Genomic DNA, 13215 nt, shown 5'->3' with positions numbered 1-13215 from the left:
TTCCTTCTCTTATTAGAAATAGAGATAAAACTGCAACTCAAATAGCATCTGCTCTCTCAGGTGATAAAGGTGGGAGATGACAAATTTGTGCCTAACTCCAATTGCTACAGATTGGTTAAGGTTAGAAAACAATGCTTCCAGCAAAGAGAGGATCTAGGGGAAGTAGTGCCTTTCAAGAGTATTGTAAATGTGTTGACAGGGCCTGTTGGTTTTCCATCCTATTTGGATCTTCCCTGCTTGCTGCCCTGAAGAAGCAGTTCTATAGGTGTTGGGACTTTTTGCTTGATGTAGTGAGAAATGAAAATGATCCATGAAGAAAAAGCAACATATGTTATTACTTTAACATTTTCCTTCGGTGTGTATTTTCTTTGGAAATGATGAACATCTCTCCCAACACTCATGCACCCTCGGAATCAAATGGGCACTATGAAATTACAAAGTGCAAGATTCTTTGCATTCATATTAGAAACTCAAATTCAGATAAATACAGATGGCACCAATTATTGTATGGGCTGCTGCCACAAGAAAAACATTTTGTTATGCAAATTTATGAACCCAACACCTGCTTCAGCAATAGTCACACCAATAACAATCTGCAGACTGGGTTGCTAAAGGCATTTTGAAATGGTTACCTTTTTTCTGTTAGTATAACTGGACTCACACATTGATGTAGCCTAGGTTATTGATTACTCTGGAATGTTCCCATGGAGCCAAGTACTGTAATCAAAAGATCAGAATATGCATCTTTTCTCTGACAGGCACCACAGTCTGGCAGACATATCTGGTCATTTGTACTCCACACATACTGTCATGTTAAGCCTTCGGAGCTCACAGATTGATATTCGAACACACTACTGCTTGCTTGTAGGCACTAAGGATGAAGATGTACTTCTTTGGATTGTTTTGTCCCAATGACTGCTTGCAAACTCATTTACCATCCACTGTTTGAAAACATTTGGAAAGTACAAAGAAGCAGTCCAAGGGCAAGGCCTATTTTAGGCCCTTATTTGTTTATTGGTTCCACCTTTTAATGCATTGACTTTCCTACTTGACACTGCATGTATCTTTCTGTAATCATGCTTGTGAACTGCTAGGGGGAGTGAAACCAAACTGAATTACTCATCAGGATACCAAAGCTTTTTGTTTTGTTTTGTTTTTCATCTACCTCGTGTGAAAAACAATGCTTGTTTTGGGTTCTGGGGATTGAACCCAGGGGTGCTTTACCACTAAGTTACATTCTCAGTCCTTTTTATTTTCGTTTTTCAATTTTGACACAGGATCTCAATTTGCCAAGACTGGCTTGAATTTGCCACCCTCTTGCCTCAGCTGGAGTCTCTGGAGTGACAGGTGAGCACCAAAATGTTCCTTTATCAATACTTCTTCATAGAGTTGTGAGATAATATGTAATAGTCTTGGTACACAGTACAAACTCAATAAAAAGCAGCCAAATATCACTTCCAGCTCTTAATACTTATTATTCACATGATTTCCACAAGTATTTTTGAACCCCCTAGTTTCTTTGTCAAGAAGAAATAAATTACCGTAGTCCTACAGTTGTTGAATAAAAAAAGAGGTAATATGCATGAAAATGAATCAACATAGGACTTAGGTGCCAGATAGATATGAACTGGAATCCTGCTTTCTCTATTATTGAATCGAACTTAGAGGCGTAGTGTTTTCATCTGTAAAATAGGATGAAAACAGCTACTTCAGAACAGTGGCAAGAATGAAATAAGCAATGGGGCTGGGGCTGTGGCTCAGTGGTGGAGCACTTGCCTAGCATACGTGAGGCCCTGGGTTTGATCCTCAGTACCACATTAAAAAAATAAGGTATTATGTCCACCTTCAACTAAAAAAAAAGTATATATATATATGTGTGTGTGTGTGTGTGTGTGTGTGTGTATGTGTGTATGTGTGTGTGTGTGTGTGTAAAATGAGCACAACTATGTAAAGTGCTTTGTACAGGGTTAGCCCTGTAGGAACAGAACAAACTTTGATTCTCCTCCCCTGAACTGAAAAACCTAGATAAAAACCTATGCGCAAATGATACTCAGTATATGCTTATTGAATTGAATGACCCCCTCAATCTTTTTCAAGAGATTTTTACTTTTTTGCCAGATATTTTCTCTTTCCCTCTTAATAAGCACCCATCTGTTTGTATAATTACAATAGAGACAAGTACTGTAGGAAATGTTACACCAGACTTGGGTAGGAAAAGAGATTAAGTTCTAAATCTCTATTCTTTCTTCATTTTGGCCCAGCCTAACATAATGAAAATTCACATGTCACTCATTTTCTCTTTCTATAGATTTTCTGCTAAGAGAAAGATTATTATTTTGAGTTAGGGGATGGAGCTGCTCAATAAGAAGCCCTTGAAAGAGTTAACGCAGCAAAGATTTGCTTTAAAATTTAAAAGAGCCATGGAAACAGACTCCATCTAGTCAGAAGTCAATGAAATTCCATTGTGTTCATCTCTGCTAAAGTCAAGTTTGATTGAATTCTCCTCATTACTTCCAAGTTATTTTCACCCCATTCTCTTTTACACTGTATGCGCCTTGCAAATCATACATAGGGTCTGTAAGAAAGATAGAGAAAATGCCCAAATGGCCAAGTTAGCTCTGATATTTCTCAGATTGGTATTAACACACAACTGCTGCGTTTTTGAAACATATAATTTCCAAACATTTATTAAAAAGCTTGTTTTGACCCCCAAAACCAAAAGACAGATGTTCTCTCTGATATGCAGATGTTAATCCACAACAAGGGAGAGTGGGGAGGGAAGAACAGAAATTCCTTGGATTAGACAAAAGAGAATGAAGGGAAGGGAGGGGGGATGGGAACAGTACAATGAATTGGAGTAACTTTCCTCTGTTCATATATGAATACACCACCAGTGAAACTCCACATCGTGTACAACCACAAGAATGGGCTCCTAATTAGAATAAGTTATTCTCCATGCATGTATAATATATGTCAATATATACTCTACTGTCATGTATGTCTAAAAAGAACATATAAAAAATGGTTAAAAAAGCTAGTTTTGATCCCAGGACCAGGTAACCCTTATTGCCCAAACATTTCCTAGTTGGGTCAAACAAACATTTATGAAGATATATTAAAATGACATCACATTGTGGTTAATGAAGAAGAAAAACAAAACTTACTGATTTAAACAAAGATTACTTCAGAAACATGCCATAACCAACTTATCTATAGGTACCGGATGTATCACCCTTGGCAAGTTACTTTACTTCCTTGTACTTTGTTTTGTAAAGTGGACTAAAAATAACTCCTGCCTAATAGAGTTATTGTTAGAACTGAATGAGATTATCTAAAGCTCTCAGAAGAGCCTGGCTTTCAATAAATGTTGGCTATTATTTTTATTATAATGTTGATTGTCATTATTATAATAAAACTTCATTCTGAGGAGGAAAGATCCAGCTAAAATGCTAAAAATGTCTGAATTATATATAGACTCAAAAGAAGTAGTTAACAGAATCAGAACTGTGTGTGGAGATGTTAATCATATTTCCTGAATCAAAAATAAAAACATGGATACATGATTTGACAGTGGGACAGAATATTCACAATTAGCTGTGAAAATTCAAACATTTAGGCATATTTTTTCATAAGAAGTCACACAAAGGGGCTGGGGCTGTAGCTCAGTGGCACTGCACCTGCCTAGTATAGTGAGGCACTGGGTTCAATCCTCAGCACCACACAAAAATAAACAAGTAGACAAAATAAAGGCATTCTGTCCATCTACAACTCAAAAATTTTTTTAATAAGTCACACAAAGAGTTTATGATCAGAGCACTGATTATTGTATTTAAATATTTTCCCTAAAGTACTTAAGACATGTTCTCAAAATACCACTATTACTATTAATTTGTGTCATTCATTTAAAAAATGTTTTTGGTGTAATGCTGAATGTTAGTCCAGCCCCATTCATTTTTGATCAAAGTGTAGATTATGGGAAACTGAACTCATAAAATAATTATCCAGTCATTCAGCATCTATGGGCCTAACCCTGGACCTAACCCAAAAAAGAAAGGAAAAGGAAAAGGAAAAAGGAATAACAGATTATAACTATAGGGGAACCAGGTGTTCCTTGTTTGCCAAATAGAAGCACTCATAAAGTTCCAGTTAAGAATGAAATAGTATTGATTAAAAAACCAGGTTCACATTAATTTTTCCTTTTCTTCCAGGAACTTAAAATAGAAATCAGCCTAAAGTTAAAAGAGATAGAAATGTACATGAAATTAAATATTGTTAAAGGTAAGAGCCCAGACCACATCTAATAACATTTATTGTTATACTTTATATGCAATCCTATATTTTAATTCTCATAAGACTCTTTTAGAAGTCTTATAAGGATTAAAAGACTCCTAGGAGGGAGGTAAGATTGTCTTCATTTTATACTTGAGGGAATCTAATATTTAAAGAGGCCAAGAAACCACTGTGAGATGACAGAGTTGATGAACTGGTAGAATTTTTCAAATCCAGGCCATCTGACTCATGCCTTCATACTTAACCATTAACCAGTACATGTTTAATACATACACACATACAAATATATGTCTGTAAATATACAAAGCTAAGGGTTGGTAAAACTCAGTGGAAAAGGCAGGATTTAAATGCAAAAAAGGGGTTAAGGGGAGATTTTCTTTTATACTAGGGATATGGATAGAAAGGGTTTGAAGGCCTGAGGGTGTGGGGCACAGTGGTAAAGTGCTCGCCTGACATGCATAGAGGCCCTGGGTTCAAATCCCAGCTCTTCCCGCCGCTCCCCACCCCCCCCCCGCAAAAAAAAAAAAAAAAAAAGAAAAAAAAAGAAAAAGGGTTTGAGAAGTGTGCTTGCATTTTCCATGCACATGAGCCTACCTACAGTACTCATCTTTGATCAGCTTCCTTTCCATAACATGCAGATAATAATAACAGTACTTAACTGATAGTCTTGTTGCAAGGTTAAATAAATTGAAGTATATACAGCACTTAGAATGATACCTGGTTAATACATTAACTTTGATTATTGTGATTTTTCTTTGAAATCACCTTTGAATTTATATTTTACCACACAATCTAAAATAGTGACTCTCAAATTTGAGTATGCATTTTTTAATGTGCCACATTTCTATATTCGAAGCGTTTATTTGATTTGCAATCTAAGTTATCTTTAATATATTTTTCTTCGTGTTATTAAACAAGAGACATTTAATTTAAGACACTGAAGAAAAGCAGTTTATATATTGCAATTCTCCTTAAATTTCTTATGACTTCCCAATGTCTCTAATTTGCCTCTCCTCCGCCCCTTCAAGTCACAGGTTCAAATTTCTCAGAATATAACACTTTTTAAGTGGTGCCACCGTATAAGATGGATTTTTCTGAAGGACAGGTAGGTTCGGGGTGAACGGTTCTAACAGAGGCAGGACGGTAGTGGTGCTGCCCAAGCTGCAGGGTAGGGCACAGGGGGCGTGTTAGGACTCTGGGGTGGCTCTGGGTGGGCATTTTGGTGAGTCTCTTCCGCCTTGGAGGCGGACTCCGGGTGGCGCCCCAAATGGGTGGGAGCTTGTGAATCGGCTCTGCTGGGCCTTGTTCGGAAGTGTCTCAGCTGGGCGGAACCAAGGGAGGGCCGTTCCCACCTGGATTAAGATGGATCCGATGGGGTCGTAGTTTTCAGACCCGTGAGCCATGGTTAGGGCTGGGGAGGGCTACCTCCCTGCGGAGGCTCGGCCTCCAGCTGCAGAAACCTTCCTCTGGGGGCGGGGCGCTCGTCCCCATGGCAACACCACGCGCAGCCCGGCCGGCCCTATGCCGGCAGCGGAAGGGGAGTAAGAGTGGAGTCGGCGGCCGCTCCATTCCAAGAACGCGCTCTTCCCCGTGCGTCTCCCCCGCGCGCCGGCGGTAGTGGTGCAGCCCAAGGCGGAAGCGGCTCCCGGACGGAACCGGCTCGCGAGTGCAGCTATGGCTGCGGGCATTCCTTGTGCGCTGGTCACCAGCTGCTCCTCCACCTTCACCGGAGACCGGCTGGTCCAACGTGAGTAGCGAGGCGCCTCGGCAGACCTGCAATCCCCGAGCCTCGCGGGGCGACTGCCCCAGGACTGCGGCCTTGCGCTAGGCCTTGTAGGCGCTTTGGGCCCTGGGCTTCTCCCCTGCGGGGAGGTGCCGGGTCTCCCCAGGTGTCTGCCCTTTGCTCTTAAGCTGTCCTGACCACCCGACCCACGCTACTTACCTTGTGGCTTCTTGTGTAAAGTGGGACTAATCCCTGCCCTCTCATCCCATCTATTGAGATGGACCTGAAGGTGCCCTGCAAATTGTGCTGAGTTACGCGAGTGTAAGGTGCTAGAATTGTTGATATTGTGGTTTTTGTTGCTCCCCCTCTGCTGAGGTACAGTGATGTTCGCTCTGAATCCTTGATTAGAAGTACATAGGACTTGTTAGCCTTGCTCCCTCCACTTTTGGTAATTAACTGCCTTGCCTTCCTCCTGAGGCGCGGACTCCCCGCCAGCATTAGTTTTGGAGTTCAATATATCTTGTTTGCTTTCTGGATTCTAAACGTGGTTGTCAAACGAAGCAACTTTTTGTGTGTATTGTGCGCGTTCTTTGCCCAAGCTGAGCACACTCTACCACCGAGATACACCCCATTCCCCAAACTAATTTTTAAACGAAACCCTAGTTTAGGAGATCATTGTAGTTGCGAAAGTATGAGAACAGGATCATAGGCCATCACTCACGGACTCTGTGAAGTTGAATTTGTGTAACTCAGAATTTCTCTTTCATATGTATGGTTTTGAATCAGCATTGACTCTTAGCTATGTAATTGTGGGCAAGTCACCTAACCTCTGCCCTTGTTTTCCTATCTGTAAAATGAGGATAATTTTCACAAGATTGAGCTTTACCCCAGAGGCTGGTATTGCAAGCATTCCTAAATCCTAGGCATTGGTATTGTATCTTTCTAACCCTCAGTTTCCTGATTCCTAGAATAGGGCATATAAACAGATGTTTTGGAAGACAGGTAATGCCACATTTTGAAAGCACTTTGTAAACTATAATACATCATACAATTATGATTCTTCTCTACATCTGTCAAATGACAAAATTAGGCAAGCTGTCCTTCAAGCACAAATATTATGATTTAATTATTGTGATCACTTAGAAAGTTCCTTGCTAGGTTAAAAATTTAATTACAGAACTTACTAAATGGTAACTAAGTGCTCTAATCATGCCATTTCCTTTAAACAGTATTCCTTCCTCCACTCTTACCCCTTTTATGGTTTTATTTAAAACAAGTGCATACTCATGTAGTAAAATTTAGTATATGGAGCAAAAAGAAATTGTCAGTTATAAGTTTCATTATCCAGACACAAAGACTGAACATCTCTGTGCATTTCAAGCCTTCTTTCCAATGCATACTTTTGAATGAAGAAATAATTTTCATTAATGTTAATGTAGTGACAAAGTAAGAATAGTTAGTGTCCATATTACTTGAGGAAGTAGTGCATCAGGAAGAGGAAGCTTTTAGGGTTCTCTGTTTCTCTTCCTTTAAACATCTGATCTATTTTACCACTTTTAACCAACAGTGGGGGATATTTCATAACCAAATAACCAAGTTTGTTAGAAATATACCTAAAGTAAGAATTAGTAGGTTTCTACTGTGGATAAAGTACATGTATGGACTTTGGGAGAAACTTTTTTTTTTTCTTTTTGTCACTCCAAGGCCTTATTTGCAGTATTGTGGTGAGATGTCATATATCAACTAAAAGAGACATTACTTACTACCTTACAGTGTAGACCTTTAAAAGAAAATGAAGGTTCAAGACACTTGAGGAGCTTGTGCAAGGTTATGTATGGAGTGAGAACAAGTGTCTCTGTTCCAGGACTGGAGCTCTTTCCATCTCACATTTATTTCATGCACATTTTACTTTTTTTCTGGAAAAGTGTAATCTGATAAATAGTTATTAAGCAGAGCTGCTACATGCAGTGATGCACACCTGTAATCCCAGCAACTCAGGAGGCTAAGGCAGAGGGATTGCAAGTTGGAAGCCAGCCTGGTCAACTTGGTGAAACCCTGTCTCACAATAAAAAGTAAAAAGAACTGGGTATGTAGCTCGGTGGTAGAGCACTCCTGGATTCAATCCCTAGTACCACAAAACAAAGAAAAACCAAACCAAATCAAACCACAGAGCTAATCTCTGTTCCAGTTACTATAGCCAAAATGATGACCAAGATACTATTCTTGCCCCCAAGAGGGATGTAGTGGAAATGTATACTCCATCTCTGAATATGTAAAATACTGATATGTAAGTTTTAACACCTTACTCTTCTTCCATGGAAGGAACTTTAGAGAACTCCTGGAAAATTGTTTGATTTTAAACTATGCATTGCCAACTCAGCAACTGTAGGCTGTTTGCTTTCTACATCTGAACAAACATCCAGAACATCTGGAGCAAAATTTTTTCTTTTAACAAAATGTAGGTATTTGAAGATCTTATAATAATGACAAACATCTGTTGTGTGTATATCTGTACTCTTTCTGGATGTGTTTTTGCATCATTTAATTTGATCCTTGTATTCCAGTGAAGGCACATTATCTCCATTTTACAATATGAAGAAACTGGCTTGGATATGTGAGGTGACTTGCCCAAAGTATTCAGGTAGTGACATCTGGGCTATATATTCAAATTCAGAATTTGTATAAACGGGAATGTGTGAATGAAATCCTTAGCAGTCAAAACTATTTAAGGTGGTGGCTTTGGTGTAAGAAATGATAGGTTTAACCCCTAAAAAAATGTTTCAAAATATTTGAAGTCTTAATTCTGATTGAGTGGGGGGAAAAACAACTTTGCCCAGAGGCATTATTTAATATATTAAACTTGTTTTTAAAAGAACATTCATTATACATGCCTGATAATCTTTAGGAGTGTCTGGATTTTTATTTTCTCAATCAAGTAAACTCAAAGTGGAGACATTTTGCTGGGTACAGTGGCCCACGCCTGTGATCCCAGCGACTCAGGAGGCTGAGGCAGGAGGATCACTAGTTCAAAGCCAGCCATAGCAAAAGTGAGGCAGTAAGCAACTCAGTGAGACCCTGTCTCTAAATAAAATACTAACAGGGTTTGGGTATGTGACTCAGTGACCGAGTGCCCCTGAGTTCAATTTCCTGGTACAAAAAAGATAACAAAAGTATAGACATTAGTCATTCCTGTATAGGATTAACATTAAAAATAAAGGATTGTTCTAGATATAAAATTCTATGTTATTGTGTTCAAAAATATTTATGTTTTTATGTTAAAATATATTTATGTTTTACGTTAAAAATATTTATATTTTTATGTAAGGTTGTATAATGCTTCTTCACTTGACTCTGGCATTCTTAAATTTTTTGTGTATTTTTTGAAAATATAAACAACCTCACTTGTTTATTAGAAAAATTAACTTTTTGATTTTGGAGTTCAGAAACATTTACCCATAGAAACAACCCTCTGGTCTTCAGGTTTCTAAAACTGCATAATCAGAAAGTTTAATTATATAATTAAATAATTATAGTTTAATTATATAATGGATAAATTAAGTTTTGGAGAATTATACAGACAAAACCAGCCATCATTTGTATCATTGCTTCTTTGGAAAACATGCTTTTTTTTTTCTTACAAGACTGAGAATTTGTTTCTAGGTCTGTCAGACTCCTAAATTTACAAAAAGTTCTTGAAGTCATTTACTGAGGAGAATAGTCTTTATTTTATGTATGTATGTATGCGATGCTGGGGATTGATCACATATGCTAGGCAATCCCTCTAGTACTGAGCTGCATCCCCAGCCCAGGAGAATATTCTCATTTAAAAGGTAGAGGTTATACAACTTAATCAACATTGTCTAACAGCAGAATAGGGCTAAGTGTTTGAGTCTTCTAATTTGCATTTTTCCTGCCACTTCTGGAGGTATTTTGAGTGGAGCCTTGTGGTGTATTCTGGGAATAAATAACAGTTTTTGCTTAAGCAAAGTTGTTCATTTTGTTCATTTTGTGGGAAGGATCTGTGTGTGGTTCAGTTGTATATGTCCAAGTCTTTATTAGGTAGATGAAAGAAAGAACAGGCCAGCAAGGTCTACCACAAGGGTCTAGAGTTGTCATCCTGAATGATTCAGTAGGCGCTCACACTACCTTAATGAGTTTAACCAGTAATAGGGATAGAGGAACTGATTTGTTTTTAGTTCTTTGCTTCATATATTTAAATTTTTCAATTAACACTAGGACTTAAGATTTTTATGTTTATTAAAAGAGAAGTGGATATTAAGACATCAACCTGAGGAGGGAAAGTTTAAATACAAATTCATTCCCTCTCCAGACCGAAAGGGACTTAAAAACATGTCCATGTTACATTCCAGTGCATGTTTGTGTGTGTATATGAGTGTGAAATTAAAGCTCAGGGAAGCTGTGGTTTCCCAAAGTTGTTCAGCACATTGAAGTGGGGAGCCAAGATTCATTTCCAGCTCCTCTGTATGTACATGAAATATGCCCAACTTTTTGGCATCCTGAACTGTACACAGTCAATGTAGAGATAGGAATAGGAAAAATTGCAGTAGATTTTACTGTTATAATAAGAACTTTTAAAACTCTCCGGATAAGTTTATATTTACCCTCTTATGGTTGTTTGAGGCTTCACAGATGCAATGTGATAAGTTAAATAATAAATGAAAACATCTCTACTGTGTCCCATTTGTTTCCTTCCTTGAGGAGTAGAGAACTTAACTTTTTGTGTTATGCTTTGGCCAATTTTTTAAGATATTTTTTATGAATGAGATAATTATAAAGTATTGTCCTTCCAGTAAATTGGGGGAAGGTAGAGAGGAGGAGGAGAAATACCAGTGGAACTGCATTATGTATCAGCTATTTTGTACAAAACCATTTATGATACAGAAAATATTGTATCATCCTGGAAGATTCTGAACATGTCTAGACTCAAACATTTATTTCTGGACCATCTAATTTTTTTTTTTTTTTAATGACAAAAGGAAAAATATCTAGAAAGTATGCAGTGGTCATTTGGTTTGAACAACTTGCTGCTTTTTGCCCTCAACAAATAATGACAATAAATAATGAAATATGATATAAAATCAGTTTCGTAAGGTTAAAGTATGAAAACTATTTTAAATTTGGCAAGAATGATAACCTGGACATGACATGGTATTTATGTTGGAGCCCGTGCACACACATACCACTAATACAGCTTTAATACTTGTTCAGGAAGCAAGATTGACGTAAGTGAAGGAGGACTAGGACAGTTGTAAAACTCTTAGAGCCTTTATAATGTGTTAGGTTTAGTAACAACTTATTTAGAGTTTAAATTTTCCATGTAGACCTGATTGCTGGTTCTGTATGGAGGTGGAGAAAAGTGTGACCATGTGTTGTAGTCAGTTTTTTTTTTTTTTTTTGCTGCTGTGACCAAAAGACCTGACAATAATTTCATAGGAGGAAACATTTTTTTTGGCTCTCATCGTTTCAGAGATTTCCGTCTATAGATGGCTGACTCTGTTGCTCTGGTCCAGAGGTGAGACAGCACATTATGGCAGAAGGATGTGAAGGAAGAAAGCAGCTCAGGGCATGACAGTCAGGAAGCACAGGGAACTAGTTCTGCTCACCATGGAAAAAATATGTGCCCCAAAGGCACACCCCCAGTGGCCCACCTCCTCCAGCCACACCCCACCTGCCTACAGTTACCACCCAGTTAATCCATTCAGGTGAATGAGTACACTGATTGTGTTAAGGCTCACATGGCCCCATCATTTCACCTTTGAACTTTCTTGCATTTTCTCACACATGAGCTTTTGAGGACACCTTATATCCAAATCCTAACACCATGCTTGGATTAAAATCCTGTCTACTCAGAGCAGAAAAATGTGTTTTTTGGTGATAAGCAGCACTATGATGTTGATGGAACAGAGTTGCCGTTTGTCTGAATTCTGCCAGGTAGTGCAGGATTTTTGTGGGAGAAGAGTATCTGTGGATTGCACACTGAGTTCTTTTCTTACTCATCTGACTTTTAAGTAAGTTAGCTTCATTCCAGTGATTTACTGAGTGTCTTTACATGCGCCATGCATTGTTCTGAGAACCTGAAATAGTACCTCACTCATTGACATCATCAGTAAAATGAGGGCATTTTCTCCCAACTTCCATGGTTTTTTTATGGTGAGTACAATTTAAATCCTGTTTTAAGTTATAATTTATTGATTTCTGAGTGTGTTTACAGAGTTGTGCTACCACTGTTACAGTGTGATTTTAGAACATTTATATCACCCCAGAAGGAAACCTATGCCTATTTGCAGTCTCCCTTCATTCCCACCCTCAGCTCTAGGCCACCATTAATGTTCTTTCTGTCTTTATAGTGCTTTCTGTCTTTTTTGCCTTCTCTGGACATTTCATATAAGTGGAATCACATAATATGTGGTCTTTTGTGTCTAGTTTCTTTTAGCATAATGTTTTAGAGGTTCATCCATATTATAGCATGTACTTCATATTCCATTTTATGGATATGTTATACCACATTGTGTTTATCCATTCAACAGTTGAGGGACATTTGGGCTGTTTCTACTTTCTGGTTATTATGAATAATGCTGTTGTGAACATTCTTGTACAACCTTATGTATAGACATATGTTTTCATTTCTCTTGGGAAAATGCCTAGGAGTGGAATTGTTGGGTAATATGGTAAGTTTATATTTAATATTTTAAGAAACTGCCAAACTGTCTCTCAGAGGAGTTGTACCATTTTACATTTCCATCAGCAATGTATTGAAGGTTGCAATAACACTTGTTTTTGTCTGCATTTTCACTTATAGCTATTCTAGTAAGTGTGAAGTATCTGTGGTTTTGATTTGCTTTTCTCTAATAACTAGTGACATTGAGATTTATTCTTTGTGCATGTAGTCCATTCATATCTTTTTTGATGGAAGGTCTATTTAAATATTTTTGCCCATGTAAAATTTTTTTGTCTTATTTTTCTAAGAGTTCTTTATATCTTATAGGTCCCTGTGGATTTATAATTTTTGAACTTTTTCCAGTTTCTTATTTTGGCTTTCATTTGTTTTGAAATGCAAAAGTTTTTAATTTTGATAAAGTCTGGCTTATCATGTTTTCTTTTCCATGATCCTTTGTGTGTTGCCCAGCGATAATATTGCTCTTCTTGAAGGTTTTGGGAGGCTGGGACTTTGGATTTGTTAG

At 37.9% G+C, this 13215-nt stretch overlaps 2 protein-coding genes across 6 annotated transcripts in view; one reads left to right on the top strand and one right to left on the bottom strand.

The window, feature by feature from the left end:
• IQCH (IQ motif containing H) overlaps positions 1 to 5778 on the bottom strand; it is a 198932-nt gene extending 193154 nt beyond the window's left edge. For all 4 annotated transcript variants that reach the window (XM_079129578.1, XM_079129580.1, XM_079129581.1 and 1 more), the window contains exon 1: positions 5643 to 5778. In XM_079129578.1, coding sequence (XP_078985704.1) covers positions 5643 to 5693 — 51 coding nt within the window. In that variant the 5' untranslated portion in view covers positions 5694 to 5778. The remainder of the gene's footprint in view (positions 1 to 5642) is intronic.
• A 108-nt stretch (positions 5779 to 5886) lies between these two features.
• The window catches only part of AAGAB (alpha and gamma adaptin binding protein), a 66908-nt gene continuing 59579 nt past the window's right edge, over positions 5887 to 13215 (top strand). For both annotated transcript variants that reach the window (XM_079129595.1, XM_079129594.1), the window contains exon 1: positions 5887 to 6037. In XM_079129595.1, coding sequence (XP_078985721.1) covers positions 5965 to 6037 — 73 coding nt within the window. In that variant the 5' untranslated portion in view covers positions 5887 to 5964. The remainder of the gene's footprint in view (positions 6038 to 13215) is intronic.

This window comes from Sciurus vulgaris (assembly GCF_902686455.1).
Source record: "Sciurus vulgaris genome assembly, chromosome: 2".
In the NCBI taxonomy this organism is placed as follows: Eukaryota; Metazoa; Chordata; class Mammalia; order Rodentia; family Sciuridae; genus Sciurus; species Sciurus vulgaris.
Note: the sequence above shows the minus strand (reverse complement) of the source record. Positions and strands in the feature narration are given on the sequence as shown.